Source organism: Dermochelys coriacea, chromosome 10 (genome assembly GCF_009764565.3).
Source record: "Dermochelys coriacea isolate rDerCor1 chromosome 10, rDerCor1.pri.v4, whole genome shotgun sequence".
Taxonomy (NCBI): Eukaryota; Metazoa; Chordata; order Testudines; family Dermochelyidae; genus Dermochelys; species Dermochelys coriacea.
Window position 1 is genome coordinate 51,406,167 of NC_050077.1, and position 21,642 is coordinate 51,427,808.

The 21,642-nt window shown below is 41.3% G+C and overlaps 1 protein-coding gene across 2 annotated transcripts in view; it reads left to right on the forward strand.

The window, feature by feature from the left end:
* Positions 1–21,642, forward strand: part of CIB2 (calcium and integrin binding family member 2) — a 120,710-nt gene that overhangs the window by 23,638 nt on the left and 75,430 nt on the right. For both annotated transcript variants that reach the window (XM_038418592.2, XM_038418591.2), the window contains one exon: positions 9,257–9,291. Coding sequence is in view for 1 of the 2 variants with exons in the window: in XM_038418591.2 (XP_038274519.1) it covers positions 9,257–9,291 (35 nt within the window). In the remaining variant the exon portion in view is untranslated. The remainder of the gene's footprint in view (positions 1–9,256; positions 9,292–21,642) is intronic.

Here is a 21,642-nt window from a genome sequence, read left to right on the forward strand (position 1 = left end):
TGGGAAGGTGGAGAATAGGCTGGAGACCTGCTAACCCACCTGCCCCCTTTCCACCATTGAAATTCTTCAAGGATGCCTCTGTTGTGCTGGAGGAAGGGGAACATAGAGCACTGGGCCCACAGCTACTTAAAATATGGACTTTCCATTGTTTGGAAACAATGTGTGGGAAATTCAAAGGGGACTAAGAGAGCTAGGATGCCCAATCCATTGAGTCTAGGACTTCCAGATCTAAATAAAAGAGCCTTGATCATTTTTACTAAAGGACCAATTCCTTATAGTATATGGTGTATATAGATTAGAGTACACTTGATATGCACCTGTGTGAGTGTAATTCACAGATGGTCTTTATAAAAGAGCAACATCAGGATTGTGAATTAAAAACATTACTCATGAAATGTTGTAAAAATGTTTAAAATGGACCTTGCAGTTTGATCAATTCCTATTTTGCACTTTTGATAATTGGAATTAGGTAGCTTCCCCCCACCCGCTTCTATCTGTCTAGGCATTTGTACCATGCTCATCACAGTGGCATCTGAATGACTCCTTGGCAACCGAGACACTGCCTTTTCATACATGGTACTTCAATAGATCTATACCATATAGGCTTAAGGAGTTGGTCTTTTAGCTCTTGCATTTAGACCCAGAAATTTTGGGTTCAATCATCCACAAGATGATCCTTGTGTCATTACACTATATAATGTGTTTTAAGGAGAGGCTTTTGTAAGTTTGGAGATGAATATTTGACTGAAACTGTTTGTAAGAGAGCTATGTAGTGAGACTTGATCATATTTAAACCCTCTCCATCTCTTATTTTAGTGAAAGATGGAGGCAAATTAACCATCAAAATTCTACAAAGCTACAAATCTCCTAATACCTTCTCCTATCATTTGGCAGCCTTTATTCCCTTAGTATAGTGCACCAGTTGACAGCTCTTTAAATAAGCACATTGAAAAGCTTTGGAAATTCAAAGGAAATGGGCTTTTGCACAGATTGGTTTCCCAACAGAACTTTGTCCGTTAAAAACTATATACTAGTAGGAAAACGAATCCTACCAGGGCTTTCTGCTTTCTACTGCCATTGCCCTATGCTCAGGTTAGTGAAATCATTTTAACATACAAATGCAAAATAGAAGTAAGGTCTGGAGGAGAAAAGAGTAAACAATCAATAGAAAAGAAACATTTCTCTAACAAAGTGTATTTTAAGAGCTTTTAAAAGCTTCCTAAGGGGCAGTGAACACTCAATTTCCATTTAAATGAAACTCCTGGTGGCTTTAAAAATCCCATTCTCTAACAGCCAGATTTACACACTGAGTAGTTCGTTCCTGACATGATTTTGTGGGTGCCCCCATGATTTCATTCAGACCATTTGTGGGCAGTTGTCCACACATGCAAGCTCTTCCAGAATAAGATAGGGTTTGAATTTAAAGCAGAGTAGCTATTCCAGAACACTTCCACTTTCACAGCTAATTTGGAAAAGGGCACTCTTATTCTGGAATAAGAGTGTCCACACATGGAGTTATTCTAGAATAGCTATTCCAGAATAACTCCATGTGTAGATAAGCCCTAAAATAAGCATGTGAGGAGTTCCAGTGTCAGTCTGACTCCAGTGAAGACATTGGAACTCCTCAAATGCTTATTTTAGGGCTTATCTACACATGGAGTTATTCTGGAATAGCTATTCTAGAATAACTCCATGTGTGGACACTCTTATTCCAGAATAAGAAGAGTTATGCTTATTTCTGCTTAAAGGGTTATGCTTATTCCTGAGTTCTCTGTCTTGTTCTAGGAGGAGAGCATGTTCTAATGATGAGACTAGGGGATTGAAATTTAGAACTCCTGAGTTCTATTTATAGTTCCACAAGACAAGTATGTTCCAGCATTTAGAGCAAGGAACTAAAGTTAAGACTCTGGGGTATTTTTTTGTTAATCTGTAGGTATCATAAAGGTATGCAGCCCAATTTTACTGAAATCATATCCAAGTCTATAGATTTGGCATATTCTTTTTGAGAAGCAGTATGGCTTAATGCAGTGGCTCTCAACCTTTCCAGACCACTGTACCCCGTTCAGGAGTATGATTTGTCTTGCATACCCCTAAGTTTCACCTCACTTAAAAACTACTTGCTTACAAAGTCAGACATAAAAATACAAAAGTGTCACAAAACACTATTACTGAAAAATGGCTTACTTTCTCATTTTTACTATATAATTATAAAATAAATCAATTGGAATATAAATGTTGTACTTCATTTCAGTATATAGTCTATAGAGCAGTATAAACAAGTCATCGGCTGTATGAAATTTTAGTTTGTACTGACTTCACTAGTGCTTTTTATGTAGCCTGTTGTAAAACTAGGGAAATATCTAGATGAGGTGATGTATCCCCTGGAAGACCTCTGCATACCCCTGGGGGTACACGTACCCCTGATTGAGAACCACTGGCTTAATGAATGAGAGTTTGGTGTGCTATATTAGAGATCTTGTTTCTAATCCTGGCTCTGCCAGAGCTAATCTATAAAATTGTGGAAATGATACTTGGTTCCCTCATTGCATAGGGGAATGAGGCCTTGCCCAATAGTAAGGGTTGTATAGTGCAGAGGGTGGGATTGGAGCTCATGGCTGCCTGGCTCTCAGTTTATGCACTTTTTCCTAGGCCAAAGGGCATTTTGGTGAGGATAGTAGGAGCAGGCACCCTTTTGCCAGTGTTCTGAGCATTTAGAATTCTGTGTTCACTTTGAAGGGCTGTGGGATGCTCATTATGGCCTGAGAACATGTACAGTACAGCCTGGTAGGAGATCAAATTGTACCAGAATCTTGTGCTTATGCATATGCACAAATGATGATTTTCTGTGGCTTAGATTTTGGCTAAATTTAGATAGATATTCATAGGGGCAGCAAAAGGCACATCTCTGACCTCAGGACTTTTGCTCTACTGCAGTTCAACTTCCTGCTGCAACCTTGTCCCAACCTTGTGCACCCAGGAAAGGGTGGCTGTAATTTATCCCTTAAAGCACAAGATGTCTATTAATCCTCCCATGAGAATGGAAGAGCCCCTCCCCCCTTTCTCTTAATCTCCTGCCCTCAAAAAACCTCTTTCAAAAATCATCCAAATTAGGGTTAAATTTAAGTATTGATCGCCTATGCTGAAACAGTACTTCACTCCTGCTAATTAAGGCAACACATAATATTACTTGGAACAAATTTTAGATTCTGAACACATTTGAACAGACTCAGACTCTTGACATTTAGGCCTAGTGTTCAGTGTAAAGGTGATGGGGTATGGGGGAAGGAGAATCCTGAAGAGTTAATTGGACTGTGGTTGGTTTATGACCAAAAGAACTCATTATATTCCTACTGCCCCAGTCAGGTAAACAGAAAAAAGAAATTTAATGGTGAAGGTGCATTAGTAGATAAAGTGCACCTTTACTTATATGACATCTAATTTCAAAGGACATCATTGACCCTTCAACAGACATCTAATTAGCTTTTATTTTTAAGGGCATTGGGACATCTTGAATGGAACGTTAGGTCTACATAAAAGGAGGAGACATTATCTCAGTGGCTGAAGCATGTAACATTGTGCATTTCCTACTTGGAGAGCAGGATCTTGGTTCCAGAAACTTTCGCACACAGAGAGTACTTCTAGTAGGTTGAAGGTAGTTCAGCCATCTGTATAACAGTGGGGATCAAACAGGAAGGGAATATTTTGGCCGGGGTCATGGGGACAAACTCTTGAGGGCAAATCCTCAGTTTGTGCAAATTGTTATAACTTGGTTTACTATAGACATTTACACCAGCTGAGGATCTGGCCCCTGCTTTTATGAAAAATGCCATGGGAGCTTCAATGCAGCACAGACAGGTGTGTGGTTGTTAAGGTTTGATCAGGAAGACTCACATGCAGTAATGTACATGGTAGAAAATGTTCTATGTCTTGGAAAGATGGGGTGATTCTACTGGGATTTGAACTTCTAGTTTGAGGGAGGATGGTTAGTGCCAATCTAATACATAGGCCACTAAACCCATATCTCTCCCAGCCCCATCCACCCTCCACTATAAAGGAGGTAATATAAAGTGCTAGTTTACTACTTATTCTTCTCATTATATCATTTTCTGTATGAATGAAATTGCCAGATGAAAATCAGATGATTCACCTCCATTGAACCTGCTTCAATACAAAAATAAAAGTCCCTCCAATCACACACCTTTTGTTGTCACCTGGAACCTATATGGTATATCATCAAACAATTACAACCCATACTTGATGGGGACCACATCCTAAAAGACATCTTTCCTGAACCTCCTCTTCTGGTCTTCAAATAATCCCCCCAACCTCTCCAGGCTCATCTTTAGAAGCAAGCTCCCCACAGACCAGGACCCACGAACTGAAACTGGCACCAGACCCTGCCAGAAAAACAGATACAAAACCTGTAGCCATATCTCCACTGTTATGATGATGCAATACCCCCCACAACACACCTTTAAGATCCATGAGTCTACCCATGCATATCACAAAATATGGTGTGTAGTAGGAAGAGGGCCTGAAACATAAGCCCTTGTATCAGAGGCCTAGTGTGAGGCCTGAGGCCTGGGCTAAAATAGTGGTCAAAGCTTTGCTAATATAAAGCAAAGTCAGGCTGTGACTAGAGGCAGGGCTTGCTCACAGAACCTGGCAAGAACAGGGCCAATGTTGCAGAAACACACATAGAATCATAGAATATCAGGATTGGAAGGGACCTCAGGAGCTCATCTAGTCCAACCCCCTGCTCAAAGCAGGACCAATCCCCAATTTTTGCCCCAAATCCCTAAATGGCCCCCTCAAGGATTGAACTCACAACCCCGGGTTTAGCAGGCCAATGCTCTTTCCTAAGTAGTGCTAGTCACAAGAATACACATGCAAACACATTTCAGAGGATGGTACCAGAACACTTCAATACCAACACATTTCCCAAAGATAACAGGAACAGGCTGACCCATCCTAAAGATAAGGTCAGGAGGACAGCGTGATGGATATATATGTTTTGATTGAACCAACATGTACAAGGTAATGGGTGGCACCTAGCCCCATCAGAGGGGCAATAAGTATCTTGTTTGTATCTGTGTATAAAGAGGTATCTCAGAGGGAGTATCTTTGGCCAGCCAAGGGGGGAATGGAAAGTCCCACCATTCACTGAGCTGCGTCCATTTTCATGGGCATACATGTGCTAGTATAACTATAGGCATTGATCTAGGGAGCTAGGACTGTGCTTCGTTGACAATAAACCTGACCAAGTGCCTTCATACCTTAACAGATCTTGTGGTCATTCGGCGGTTCACTAAAGGTCTGTTGTGCCAGCTACCTGCACAGAGCTGGCACGGCACACAGAGGGAGCACACACAGCCAAACATCTAACAACATGTTGTACTTCTTCTTATTCACTAAATGCCCCAATACCAACTATGTGGTTGAAACAAGACAATCACTCTTAAATGAACTTACACAGAAAAATGATAAAAGGCAAAAATATCTTATTGCTTGTGGATGAACACTTTTCACAAAGTAATCACTCTATGTCTGACCTCTCAGTCCTCATCCTCAAAGGAAACCTGCACACCTTCAAAGGATGAGCCTGAGAGCTTAAATTCACAACTTTGCTAGATACTAAAAATCATGGACTGAACAGACTCATTGGATTTATGGCTTCTTACAATAATCTGCAACCCACTTAACCCCCCACTACCTTTTTCCCCCTTCCCTCCCTCCCATGACTGGTGAGATGTTAATGGGTCACTTCACCTTGAATGGTCCCTTGAAATATGTTAACTACATATGCTAAACAATCTGTTCTACCTTGTATATAGCTGTGACGCTCTAAGTACATTTCCCAAACCTGAAGAAGAACTCTATGTAGCTCAAAAGCTTGTCTCTGTCTCAAACAGAAGTTGGTCCAATAAAAGATTTTACCTCACCCACCTTGTCTCTCTATACCACTGTAAGAGACCCCATTGGTATTATAAAAATAATCGTGTTCAGAATTGGCTGAGGGACATTGTCATGGCCCATCCTTTTTATAACCAGGGATGGTTTTTTTCCTGAGTTCACTGTGGAAAGCCATGTAAAGGATGGGTTCTCAATCTGTGGATTAGCACCACCATCTCTGGATGGCCAGTTGTGGAGTCCTGAAATATTTTTCTTTTTAACCTGGGGTCACAGTTTGGCAAAGGTTGAGATTCACTGATGGAAAGGATCCAGGGGAATGGAGAGCCTATCTTAGGAAAGGAGACTAAAAGAGCTTGGCATGTTTAGCCTAGCAAATGGAAGGCTGAGAGGGGATATGATTACTGTCTATAAATACGTTGTGTTGCGTGGGGGGGTTGTAAACATCAGGGAGCGAGAAGAGATATGTAAGCTAAAGGACACTGCTGGCACAAGAACAAATGGATATAAACTGGCCATGAATAAATTCAAGGTGCAAATTAAAATAAGGTTTCTAACCATCAGAAGAGTGAGGTTCTGGAAGAGCTTCCCAACAGGAGTAGTGGGGGCAAACATCCTAACTAGTTTTAAGACTGACCTTGATAAATTAGTGAGCAGTATTATGTGACAGGGTTGCCTACAATAGTAGAGGACTCAACATGATGACCCTGGAAGTCCCTTCCAATCCTATATCACTATGTTTTAGCCTAAGGCTCTAGCAGGATTAAAACATGGCTCCCTTAACATGATTCAGCCATGCTTTTTTTTGTCACCACACTCAAAAAGAAACTGTTATAAAATAGCTGGGCCACCACTTGTTTCCAAATCATCTTTAAATGTGTTTATTTCTGGAATGTAGAGCAGCTTAAGTCATTCTTAAAAGGTAATTTTGTCTTCCACTTGCACATAAATCCCACATTAGCTCGCTCATTAAATAACAGTTTCTATTGCTTTCCTGAGTCTATATAATTACAGGAAGATTGCTAGTGACAGCATCACATTTATTTGTCAAACTACACCAGCCATTCGTTGGTAAATGAAGTGTCTTTAAACGATACCTTGACAGTAGGTGTTACATGTGCTGGAATTAATGAAGACTTAACCAGCTGGCTCTTATTTCACTTTGTGCAGTTCCAGACAATGTGACATCACTGTCAGCAGCTCAAAAGGAGCCCTCCGATTGTGCCCCTGTAACACTATTCTGTTACACAATACGCAAAAGGAGGAGCAGCCTCTCCTACCACTTCATATAGAGAGGAGCAAGACAACTTAATAATTGATTGGAGCAGGCGTGATCGCCTATCTGGAAACCTGAGACAACCTAGAGGATGCTGCTACAACCAGCTATGATGGATCTGTTTTGCTCTTCCTGGAAGGAACAGGCAGTTGGCCAAAACGATTCTCAGTGCAGGAATTAAATGATTTTTATTCAGAGATCTAAAGAGCAAAAGTATTTGCTTCCCCCACCTGCTTTAATCAGGACATCTAACGGGTCAAACATTATTACCTTGTCACGGTAGAAAATGCAATATATTTTTACATCATTTACATTAAAAGGAAAATAATTAAGGGCCAAATCCTCATGGCAGCCTGATTAAGCTGGGCAAGCGCTGGGCACAGGAGTATGGTGGGGTGGAGCAGGAGGTATCCTTCTGCCAGGCCATGGAGCTGCACTGCTAAGGCTCTGCTCCCTTCACGTGCCTTGGCCACAGACTGGAAGACCAGAGGATGCTCATTCCCTGTGTTTCCTCCCCAAACATTGCCCCTAACCTCTTGTCCAGGAGAACCGTACCAATTCTGCTACCAGGGAACCCTTCCCAGCTGTGGAGGCTGGGGTGGGATTTTCTCCAAATGAATAACATTATAGACCAATCAGCCTAATTTTGATACCTGGAAAGATACTGGAACACATTAATAAACAATAAATTTGTAAGCACCTAGAGTCGAATAGTGAACAGCCAGCATGGATTTATTAAGAACAAATCATGCCAAACCAACCTAATATCCTCCTTTGACAGGGTTGCTGGCCTTGTGGATGAAGGGAAGCAGTAGATGTGATATGTTTTGATTTTAGTAAGGCTTTTGACAGTCCCACATGACATTCTCATAAGCAAACTCGGGAAACATGATCTCAATGAATTTGCTATGAGTCTATGCTGGAGGAAGGCGCTGGATTAACAGAGCTGGTGAAGAGGAATTTTCTCTTTATCCACAGAACTGCACACTGCAGTATGGGCAGTGGCAAGTTATGCTTCCCCACAGTGCCTGACAATGCAGCTCATCCTTCACCTCGTGTTGGATCCTGCAAGGTGCTGAGCAGTCTGGTCTCAATCCAGTAAAACACTTAGGCACGTGCTTAGCAAGTGTATTGATAGATCCAGACCAGAGTGCTCAGAACCTCACAGGACTGAATTCTTGAGGAGCTTGCTGATCTAGGTGTGAATTTTCCATGTCTGTTCAGTTGTTAGCCATTACTGAGACCTCCACCAAGGGCATCAACTAGAAGCAATAATGGTGATGGGCTTTTTGCAGTATGGTCAGAAGTGACAATCCTCAGGAAAAAAAAAAACAACCCCATTCATATGAATGTTTATAAACAGTGACCAAAAAAAGAAACAGACATGGTTGAACCAGACAGCACTCAGAATCGCCATGAGCTCTGAGTGCTGTGCTTGGTTGTAGTCAGCCAGCTCTGTTTTGAACTTTAGTAAATTATTTCCAGCTATGCAATGGCTTGTCTCTCCAAATACCATTGGGAAACTGGATTAATTTGTAAACTCATTGGAGTGGGGCCATCTTTTTGTTCTGTGTTTGTACAGTGCCTATGACAATGGAGTCCTGATCCGTCACTGGGGCTCTTAAGTACTACCACAATATAAATAAGTATTAATAATAATAGTTTGCTATTTAGATTGCTGCATATATTTTGCAGTAAAATTTTAAAAGTTAAAAGACTGATTCCCCCAAGTCCATTTACTGCATGTTTTTTGGCACAGAGCTCTTCTTATTGGCCTTAGTCCCCTTTCTAGTCTGGTCATCTCACAATTCTAGGGCTAGCCTGAGCAATGCCACACGTAGCATGTATAGCAGACATGATATGTTTTCTGATGTTTCAATCCATCAATAAATAAAACCCTTCTGACAGTCATATCCTCAGTTATTTTACAGCCTACATTTCCTGTCATCTCATTGTAAGCCCAAACCAGGCTATGCATAAACTTACCTTCTTTCCATGAATGCAGAAACCATTTCTTGCAACTGATAGCTGTATCTCTCTAGTACAATAATGTGTTTTCTCTTTTAACAGGATTGTACCTTCTTCACTCGGAAAGAAATCCTTCGGTAAGCAGATCATACTCCATTCTTCCTTCATAATTTGTATGGAAAGGGCCAAATTATGCTCTCCTCACTCATGTGAGGAAACTTAGTAAAGCCAATGGGATTATTCATGTGAGTAAATGAGCACAGGATTTGGTCCTAAAATGTACCTATAATACACAAATATATGAACTCACAAATACGCTACTAGCTAGGGAATCAGTTTTGCTACTGTTCTTATTGTAATACTGTTACATTGGCAAGACAGGCGACAGCAAAAAACCAACTCTTGTAGTACCACAGCAGGGAAACTCAGGGAAGTCATTCCTCTGCTGAATGCCTGCCAACTTGTACTGTCATCTAAAATAATTTTGTATTTGCTATACCCTTGCATACCTGCTCAGTTAAACCATTAAAGGCCCCATCCTTTCTTGTTAGTGAAAGTTTTGCGTGAGCAGGACAGGTGGGACCGAAATTGCAATAATATTAAAATGTGTTGGTTTATGGACAGGTTAATTTTCATGAAGATACTAGGGCCTAATCCCATCCTTCTGAAGCGGGCAAAAATCTCATTGACTTCAGTGGATGTGTTTTGCCTGCATCAGTAGTGCAGGATTGAGCCATACTGCAATCATCTGTGAGAAATGGCAGGTAAAAGGTTTTTGTCTTTGCAAATGTTAGGAGCTATGTTGAGCTCAGGAATAAATGTGGTCTGTGTGGAAAACATTATTTGCCTTTGCCTTGTGTCTGTAAAACTCTGTGAGTCAAATGTTCAATGAGTTCTGTCCACAAAAGACTAAATGGCTCCATGGTAAGTACACAGTTATTGGGAAAGTGGAGGTGAATTTTAGATACCCAGCTCCCAATGGAATCTAAACCCCAAATAAATTCATTTTACTCTGTATAAAGCTTATACAGAGTAAACTCATAAATTGTCCACCCTCTATAACACTGAAAGAGAGATATGCACAGTTGTTTGCTCCCCCAGGTATTAATCTCTTACTCTGGGTTCATTAATAAACAAAGGTGATTTGATTAAGTATAAAAATAGGATTTAAGTGGTTTCAAGTAATAACAGACAGAACAAAGTAAATTACCAAGCAAAATAAAACAAAATATGCAAGTCTAAACCTAATACATTTAAGAAACTGAATACAGGTAAATCTCACCCTCAGAGATATTCCAATAAGCTTCTTTCACAGACTAGACTCCTTCTTAGTCTGGGCCCAATCCTTTCCCCTGGTACAGTTCTTGTTAGTTCCAGCTCAGGTGGTGACTAAGGGTTTCTCATGACAACAGCCCCCCTTTGTTCTGTTCCACCCCCTTTTATATCTTTGGGACAAGGCGGGAATCCTTTGTCTCTCTAGGTACCTACTCTTCCTTCTAAATGGAAAAGCACCAGGTTTAAGATGGATTCCAGTATCATGTGACATGTTCAACTTCCTGTGAAACTTCATTACTCACTGGCTGGCACCCACATATACAGGAAGGCTTACAACTAAACAGAGCCATTTACAACCAATTGTCCTGGTCGATGGGAGCGATCAAGATTCCAAGCCACTATTAATGGCCCACACTTTGCATAATTACAATAGGATTTCAGAGTAATACTTCATATTTCTAGCTTCGGATACAAGAATGATACATTCATACAAATAGGATGAACATACTCAGTAGATTATAAGCTTTGTAATGATGCCTTACAGGAGACCTTTTGTATAAAGCATAGTCCAGTTACCTTATATTCACACTCATAAGCATATTCCCATAAACGTATAGAGTGCAATGTCACACATATCCCCAGGAGTTCCTGCTGGGGTTAGGCAGCTCTGTACCATTCCCTACCAAATGCTGTGGCTAAAAATTATCCCACAGTTTGTGGGATTTGTTGTAGGCCTGGCTGTAACTTCTTTGACAAAGCATTCCTCTCCAGTTGTGTACCCCCATGAACGATATGTTATCATTACATCTGTAAAGACACGTCATTTCTGTGTTCAGTGTACCCGACAAAAAGCCAAGCAGATAAAATAAAAATGAATGATAATTATATGTCCAGTCAAGGCTGCAGTACCCTCAGTTCTGCTGAAGAACAGCAACTTAGACAATAACAGGATTTGTCACAATTGGTACAGAAAAGTGAAGTGGGCACCAAACTAATGGACAAATGGTAATATAACTTTTAGAAATTGTTCAGTGATATTCCTGGGAGTTTGATACTGGGAGAAAGCATATAGTTTCCTGTGACAATTCAGCCTGTTTATGCTGAATGGCAGCAGTGTATCCATCCAGAGCTCTGTAAAAATCAGCTGATGTTGCACTCCTATTGCACAGGTTATTTTGATTTTCATATGCACACACACACACACACACACTTTTATACACATCTCTAAAACGAACTTCTAAAGCCCCTTCCCTCTGTGGAACTCAAAGCACTTTATAAACACTAATGAATTAATTGTAACTGGACTACACTCCTGTGAGGGAAGTAATTATGATGATCTCCATTTTAGATAGGGGAAACTTAAGGACAGAGAAGGTAAGTGACTTGTCATGTTTCATACAGGAAGTCTGTAGTTAGGACCGAGTCTGTAGATAGGACAGGGAGTGTGTAGTTAGGAATGAGTTAGGACTAACACACAGCTCTCTTGATTTCTACTCTTGGGCTTTAATCTCAAGAGCATTCTCAGCAGCACAAGGGTGGAGAATGCTTTTGATCATTCCCATGTTGAAGAAAGTGGTATGTGGATAGGATCTGGAGAACAAAAGGCCAGAAAATCTGGCTTAATTTCTGGGGAGAATCTATTAAGAAATATTCATCTGGGAGAAGGTTATAAAACTCTTTAATAAGTTAGAGTCTTCGACATATAAGCTAGAGTTTCTTACAGCAGGCATCCTTCTGATGCACTCTTAGGTGACACAAAGTTAAGTGGTTTACGTTCAAGGTTCTGGTTGGCTGTGAGTTCCAATTTCATAGAGACATGTTAACAGAAGGTCAGAATGTTTGAACATTTTTTAGATGTGGTGATTTGCCAAGCCTGATTCAATGCCACCTTTCTCTCTGGAGTCATTTCTCTCTCTCTCCTATTAGTTCATTTCTGAGGGCATGCTGGAAACACTCAGTAATAGGACCAATAGCCTGAGAGAATCATTGACTTCATCACAGTCAGAGATGGGATGAATTTCTGCTAAACATACAATATGCAGGATAGGAGTACTTGTGGCACTTAAGACACTAACAAATTTATTAGAGCATAAGCTTTCATGGGCTACAGCCCATTTCATTGGATGCATAGAATGGAACATATAGTAAGAAGATATATATATACATACAGAGAAGGTGGAAGTTGCCATACAAACTGTAAGAGGCTAATAATGTCACGGCAAACCTGGTGGCTGACCTTTGTCCTCACCCACAACTATTTCACATTTGGGGACAATATATACCTTCAAGTCAGCGGCACTGCTATGGGTACCCGCATAGCCCCACAGTATGCCAACATTTTTATGGCTGATTTAGAACAACGCTTCCTTAGCTCTCGTCCCCTAATACCCCTACTCTACTTGCGCTACATTGATGACATCTTCATCATCTGGACCCATGGAAAAGAAGCCCTTGAAGAATTCCACCATGATTTCAACAATTTCCATCCCAGTATCAACCTCAGCCTAGGCCAATCCACACAAGCGGTCCATTTCCTGGACACTATGGTGCTAATAAGTGATGGTCACATAAACACCACCCTATATCAGAAACCTACTGGCCGCTATACTTACCTACATGCCTCCAGCTTCCATCCAGGACACACCACACGATCCATTGTCTACAGCCAAGCTCTAAGATACAACCGCACTTGCTCCAATCCCTCAGACACAGACAAACACCTACAAGATTTCTATCAAGCATTCTTAAAACTACAATACCCACCTGCTGAAGTGAAAAAACAGATTGACAGAGCCAGAAGAGTACACAGAAGTCACTTATTACAGGACAGGCCCAACAAAGAAAATAACAGAATGCCACTAGCCATCACCTTCAGCCCCCAACTAAAACCTCTCCAGCGCATCATCAAAGATTTACAACCTATCCTGAAAAAGATCCCACACTCTCACAGATCTTGGGAGACAGACCAGTCCTCACTTACAGACAGCCCCCCAACCTGAAGCAAATACTCTCCAGCAACCACACACCACACAACAAAAACACTAATCCAGGAACCTATCCTTGCAACAAAGCCCGATGCCTACTCTGTCCACATATTTATTCAAATGAAACCATCATAGGACCTGATCACATTAGCCACGCCATCAGGGGCTCGTTCACCTGCACATCTACCAATGTGATATATGCCATCATGTGCCAGCAATGCCCCTCTGCCATGTACATTGGTCAAACTGGACTGTCTCTATGCAAAAGAATAAATGGACACAAATCTGACATCAGGAATCATAACATTCAAAAACCGGTAGGAGAACACTTCAGCCTCTCTGGCCACTCAGTAAAAGATTTAAGGGTGGCAATTTTGCAACAGAAAAGCTTCAAAAATAGACTCCAATGAGAAACTGCTGAGCTTGAATTAATATGCAAACTAAATACCATTAACTTGGGTTTGAATAGAGACTGGGAGTGGCTGGATCATTACAGTATGTTAAGTATCCTCACATCTTCTTGTCAACTGTCTAAATGGGCCATCTTGATTATCACTACAAAAGTTTTTTTCTCCTGCTGATAATAGCTTATATTAATTAATTAGCCTCTTACAGTTTGTATGGTAACTTCCACCTTCTCTGTATGTATATATCTTGTTACTATATGTTCCATTCTATGCATCCGATGAAGTGGGCTGTAGCCCATGAAAGTTTATGCTCTAATAAATTTGTTAGTCTCTAAGGGTGCCACAAGTACTCCTGTTCTTTTTGCGGATGCAGACTAACATGACTGCCACTCTGAAATATGCAGGATAGGCAGTCCAGAGAGAAAAAGTTACAAACCAATGAAGAATTCAGAACACCTGCATTAGAGGCTTGGCTGAATATGTCTCGGTACTATGAATCAGTACTAATGTGTTGACTAAATTTGTGGCAAGAATTTAATATTTGGAAAAAACAGATGTAGGCTCAAAAATGTGGAATCCCAGCAAAGAAAGGAATTAAGGATTTAATTTTCTTCATTAAAGTTCTTATTCCAAAACTGCTAAAGCTGAACATGCAGAAGAATTTTTTTTCTTATCAGAGAAAAAACTGCTTTATACCAAGCCCCCTCACAGCCCTGCACCACTGACCAGCTTACTTCAGCTGTCTGTACTCTGGGCTAGAATCTCAGCTGTGCCAAGTCTAGACTTACTGCAGTGTGGGAAGGGAAGACCACCTTTGTGCTTCCAATTCTGGGCTATCCTGGGGTCAAAATGACCCTCAGCATAAATTAGAGCAGCCTATGGGCTGTTCTAAACTATGCCATCTATAGCCATCCCAAGGTAATCACAGTAATCTAAAAACTGGTAAATTGTAGCTATTATACATAATTTAGAACAATTTGTGTGGTGTCATTGCTCCACATGGCACAAATCTGTGTAATAAATGGGTTCATGAAATTTGAACAAGCACAATAATGACTGAGACGCTAATGACATTTAACTGGATTTGAAAGAGACAATATAAGAGAGCAAATTTCCAAGTAGAGATCATGGTTAATATGTTATTGTAGGGGAAACCCTAGTTAAAACTCTTGATAGGTGTTTGTACAAAGAAAATGTTTCTGCAATAGCAACTAAACAGTTGCAGAAATAGTTAACATGGAATATAATATCCCTTATATGATTTACAAGCTCATTTGAGCAATTCTCTGGGTTATTATTGATTATCAAGCACGTGTCCATTTTATGTGCTACTTGCTGATGTGTCGAGCAATTGAATCCATCTTTGTTTCTATGAAAGTAAGGCTAACTGATTAATGTTGTCCTATTCCAGCTGGCTGATTGAAACCACAGCCAATCTAACTGCATTGACAGGCACTTGTCAGTGGTGATGAATCTCTATAGCAGCGATGAAGTAATTTGTTCAACAGGGTCCTCCCACATGTTAGTGTTTTTATCTCTTTGGCCCACTGCCAGATTGGTTGCCTTATGGCATTGTCTAGGTCTCTAGTCCCTGTTACACTGACTGGGTCTCATCATGCAAAGGATTTGTGCGGTTGTCAGTTTCTAGGCTCAGGAGGTTTCCTCCCGATGACTCTGAATTAATAATATTCTACTTCCTGGGAATCTTAATCATCTTGATTTTTTTAAAATTACTTAGCCTTTGATTTTAGCAAGGCCCCTTCACAACAATCCCTGTTAACATTATGTGATCTTAGTCTCACAAGCTGGGAAGTATTAGCTAGTGTGTTTGATCTTCCTAAGGCATCTGACAGAAGGAAAATCTAAAAGATCATTTGAAGAAGGTAAAATAGGTTTCTGCTTATTGTGGTCATTGTTTGTCTCAAAAACTTTTTTATATATGCAAACATATATTTCAGTGGACAACCTAGAGATAGATTGAAGCCAAGGCAGATGAATTGCATCACTTCTGTTAAAGCAGAAGTTTTGTTTGGAGTCTTTTCCCTACAGTATCTCATTTACTGAATCTAGCTTTCTGTACAGTGATGGACTGATGGCTCTGGGGACAGGAGGTCTTTGTCCACAGTTAGAGATCAGACGGTAGCAATGCAAGCTTCCCCATGCTGCCCTGTTAATGTGCCTGATCTCTGATCACTGACCTAGAAGGGAACACAGGGACTATGGCTGAGATTCTCAAAGGTATTTAGGCACCCAACTCCTATTGAAGTCAATGGAGTTACATACCTAAGTATCTTTGAGGATCTGGAATTATACCCATTTAATCATTGGCCCGTTCACTGAGACTGATAGAAAGAATGCAAATGTAATGATGTTTTGTATGATCTGGAGCATGTGCACTATGACAGAGAACTGGACTGAGACCATCAACTTATTTCACATAAACAGTAGAACAACCTTTACAACTGGTAGGGACTATTGGTCACTACTGACTTGGATCAGATATGAATGAGCGACCCAAGGAGATAAGTTCTCTGTCCCATTATCACTTCCCTGATTCATCCAATTACTCAGCTATATTGTTTTAACCTACAGTTCAGACTGTGCTGTTGTAATTTCAGGATCAAATCACTTTATTATGGGGGCATAAAGCAGGCAAGCAGTGCCTCTGATGTCAATGGAACTACTCAGGCTTAAAGTTTAAGCATGTGCATAAGTGTTTGGAGAATCAGGATTTAAGAGAATGCATCGGGGGAATAGCGCTGCACAGGTTTATTATACAAAAGTCAAGTTTTTAATAGTGGTCTCTCGTCAGCTGAGGCACAGGAGCAGTTCATTTCAATGTTCCTAGCATTACAAGGGCAGAAGAGCCACCAAGTTACATGGAACAAAAATCAAGTGTCTCCTTGGCTTAGGGAGGCACAGTGACAATGGGTCTCCTATCTCTCCTTCTAAGAAGCTGGCAGGCAAAGAGTTAAGTCCCTAAGTTTCTTTCTCTCTGCTTTGTGTTGTGCTTACAGGGTTGGTTAGTATTAGGGTATGTAATGATACTGTAAAATGTAGGCTCTGTTTCAGTTTTATGTTTTGTTTAATCCAGGCGATTTACCTGGGTGGTAGGGACACACAAAAAGACTCAATGAGGCAGGCAAAAGACAATCACAAAAGCACAGTTGTCATGGTTAGTTTTGTGAAAAATCCTTCGCGCTCTCTTCTCTTTTGTGGAGTTTTCTCAATACAACTAAACTAGCGTGAGCATCACCCTTCCAAGCCCGTGAGAGTGCTCTATTTCCCACTCTGTAACAGAGATGGTTACGCATCGTGTTTATGTTTAGCTTACAGCAACATATCCACTAACATACTTGGTCCAACATTTAGATTTTGTGTCAACAAAGGTTTACCAAATGTAAGAGCACTAGGAATATGGGTGTGATTTTTGTAATTCCAATGGAAAACTTCTGTCTTCTTAAAAAAACTAAAACCAAAACCATTCCTCAGAGGTGTCTGCATCCCAAATGATGAAGCCTTGTGTTAGAGCATGGAACCTAAAACTGAGACTTATGAAGAATTCAAAGTTAGTTGCCACTTTTGAATATATGAGTAACAAAAAAATTGTATTTGATTAGATAGTAAGCTCTTTGGGCAGGGGCCACCAGACTTTTGTTTGTTTGTTTGTTTTGTTCTGTTTATACAGCACTTGGCACAAGGGATCCTGTTCTCTGAGTGGTGCTCCTAGATTCTACAGCAACACAAATGATACGTAGTAATGATATTAGGAACATTGGAATTGCCATAAAAAATCAGACCAGTGATCTCTCTAGTTCAATATCTTGTGTCCAACAGTGCCAGTGTTCGCTGTTTCTGAGGCAGGTGAAAAAACCCCGCAGTGGGTATCTATGGAATAACTTGGGCCCCGGGAAAGGAGGTTGGGAAATAAAACATTAGTTAGATGCTTGTAGATTTGAAGGCCAAAAGAGACCATTATGAACATCTAGTGTGACCTCCTTCATAGCACAGTCCCTAAAATTTCACCAGCTGTAACCTGCATTTAGTCTAAGGTGACCACGTGTCCTGATTTTATAGGGACAGTCCTGATATTTGGGGCTTTTTCTTATATAGGCTCCTATTACACCCCACCCCCGTCCCGATTTTTCATACTTGCTGTCTGATCAGCCTAATTTAGTCTAACAGGGATGGTTTGTAATTTGAAGCATAGGTTTATATTCCACTATTGCCAGCCCCAAACATTGAAAAATCATGAGTTAGGGCCTAAAAGATCATGTGATTTCTAAAAATAAGGTTTTTTGGGTGCTTTTAATTTGGTTTCTAGTTTCTGAGCCTTTAGAATTTACATTTTCATGCTTGTTCCACAACCATGAGGGCTAGTAACTGTTTTTAAAATGAAAGCTGAGATTCTCATGTAATCACATGACTCCAGGAGCTGGGGCTTTAAGAAAATCAACAAATATTGTGAGACTCTTGATACAATCATGAGTTAGCAACACGGATATTCCTCCCAAAACTCTTGGTCTTTTAAATATCCTTATTATAACTCTGGACATTCTTAGCCATATAAATGTCCAGTCTTTTTTATTAGTTTTTTTTCATTGTCCAAGCTCAGTGAAATGCAAAAATTAAACTAGCAGTGAGAACTAAAATAGATCTTTAAAATCCTTTCATCTAGAACAAGGTAAGATGTCAGTAGTACAGGGAAGGAAAATTGTTTTAAAATAGCATAGTGCTCAGAGCCCTTCCTTAATATTAGGGAACCCCAAAGTTGGGATTTGTATATAATTATATGGAAACAATCTATGGGCTTCAGAATTATTTTCTCTCACAACATGTATAAAGGCACATAAGTCTTAGCACTGTATGTTGTCAATATCACATATACCGCTTTGTGTAGCAAATTACTCAATCTGCTCTGGATAGTGCTATGGTTAAAAATTCAGGGCTAATTTATGAAGGATAATTGACCCTGAAGAAATCTGTGGCCTGTATTGCTTCTTATTCTGCTACTAATTTGAAAACTATAATGAGGAAAAATGACATACAAGTTCTTGCATTGCAAAAATATATGGTGATCTAATAGCACATTAGTAATACATAGTCACAGATAATGGATGAAGATGAAGAACAGACTCCTACAGAAAGCTGACAGGCAGCAGTTTATGTATCAGTACTCTGGGGGAGGAAGGGTTGTGTGTGTGCAGTATCAACAAGATAGGACCTCACTGAATATGGGGCCCTTGGTATTGATGGCAATAACTAGGTGTTTAATTTTGTAAATAAGAGCCACAAGTTCTTTCTTTTTACTCCATCACCCCTAAGGGATCTCTGGGGAAAAAGATCTCTCTTCCCCTCTGATTTGGGCATAGTGCACAGTATTCCAAGTGGCCCACTTCTGGAAACATTATATTACATTTTCCTTTTTCAAACTTTTATAATTTTGGCACTTATTCTTGAAGAAAAATACCTACTAGTATTTCCCCCTGTAAGACATATTGTGGTATGGTATAGAGGGGCTCATGGAGCCTATGAGTCACTGCTCCAACAGAAACAGGTGCTCTGTTTGGGATCTACATGCAGATTGGGGGATAGAATTCATCTCCGAACCCCAGGACAGGGTATGAGGAAGCAATCTAATCTAGTGGCAGAATACTAGATGGGAATCAGAAGACTGCAGTTCTGCTCCCTGCTCTACTGACTTGCTTATGTGACCTTGGGCAAGGCACTTTATCACTATACTTTTCATCTTTAAAATGGAAATAATGAATCATGAACTTCTTTGTAAAGTGCTTTGAATTATGTAAATGGAAGGGCTTTATAGTAGCTAGGCTGAATTATTTCTAACACACCTATCACCTAGATCCATAGGCTCTGCAGCCCCTAAAATCCCCAGGCTGGAATAGGAGCTCTGATTCTTAGACATCCACTAGATAATGGTTTGTGGACATCAGATCTGCTTTTATGGTGGACCACTGGCTACACCCCTTCCCTTTGCCCAAACTCTTTCCCTCCTCCCCCCAGTGGAGTTTGTGTGGATCCCAGCTAAGCCACTGACAAGGGGTGTAAAGTGCTGATACCTGATAGGTGTTGGATTGAAATTCACCACTCAGCAGATGGGTCTAACAAATCTTTGTTAAGGCAAAACACCAGCAAGCAGGGATCAGTTAATTACAATTGGGCAGCATATCAGGACGATCTCACTGTTGTCTCTCCAGCACTGGACAATTAGCAGCTTCTGCTTCCCTTTATTAAGCTGATTTTGTATAACTTTTTTTTTAAATACATATGTATTAGTTTCTCAGTTCTCTATCAGTTCTCTAGCCCTGTCAGTAAAAGTATTGTGCCAACTTCCAACTTTATGCCAGTCTTTTCTAGCTCTGTAGTTGCTTGCATCTTCTGTTTTCCTCACAAACTTGATTACTCTGCAATTTCTTATACATGCGCCACACTTCGGGTGACCAGACGTCCCATTTTTAAAGGGACAGTCCCATATTTAAGCCCTCCTGCAGGTGTCCCAACTTTTTCTTAGAAATGGGCAAATTGTCCTGTATTTTCTGTCTCTCACAGTGAGTACGGTGGGTCCTGCTGCTGGGTCCTGGATCTTTGCTCACCAGCTGCCTGCCCACCAACAGTGAGTGGCAGGGTCCAGTGATTGACGATGGGGATGGGTGTGCAATGCTGATGGTGGGGCAAAGCTGCAGTGTGTGGCACCGGCTGCTCCACCTGCTGGTCCGTCAGCACAGCCCCTGCTGCATGCTGGCTCTCAGCCAGCAGGACCCTGCCCCTCATCCCATTTCTGGACGGCACTAGCTGTGAGCTGCAGTGGCCGGTGAGTGTGGGTAGCTGCCAGGGGGTAGCCGATTACGTGTTGCCTCTGCTGCCCACCTATCATCCCTTTACGTGCTCCCCCTCTTGCTGTCTTCTCCCTGCTGTGCCCCTTCATTGCCCCCAACCCCGCTGCTCCTCCATATCCCCACCGGCAGGGTGCAGCCTGCTCCCAGTGCTGTGCAGAGAACCAGCCCCTAGTTGGAGTGCTAAGCTCACCACCAGCCTGGCTGGAAGGCTCCTTCCTTCCCCCACTGCCTCTGGCTGGGCTGCTGACCTTGGAAAGCCCAAGACCCTCAGGACTGGGGCTCTGGCTAGGAGGAGCCAAGCCCTGCATATGCTAAAGCCCGGCACAGCACTGGCACAGGGAAGCCTCTCCGCCCCTCAGCTAAGCTCTGGAGTGGCAGAGGGGGAAGTGATTTCCCGCCTGTTCATGCCCCGACCCTGCAGGCTCCACAGCAGCCCCCTGGGCAGGGGCTTAGCACCATTTTCACCTGCTCCATTCCCTAGGCACCCTCCCCTGCTGAGCCACCTCTTTGGCTGGGTTTGCTGAAGCCCCTGCAGTCAGGTTCCCTGGGCCTTGGTGCACAAAATGGAAGGAAGTTTAGACTTGAAATCAGACGAAGGTTTTTAACCATCAGAGGAGTGAAGTTTTGGAATAACCTTCCAAGGGAAGCAGTGGGGGCAAAAGATCTATCTGGTTTTAAGATTCTACTCGATAAGTTTATGGAGGAGATGGTATGATGGGATAATGGGATTTTGGTAAGTAATTTATCTTTAAATATTCAGGGTAAATAGGCCAAATCCCCTGAGATGGGATATTAGATGGATGGGATCGATTTACTATAGAAAATTCTTTCCTGGGTATCTGGCTGGTGAATCTTGCCCATGTGCTCAGGGTTTGGCTGATTGCCATGTTTGGGGTCGGGAGGGAGTTTTCCTCCAGGGCAGATTGGAGAGGCCCTGGAGGTTTTTTTGCCTTCCTCTGTAGCAT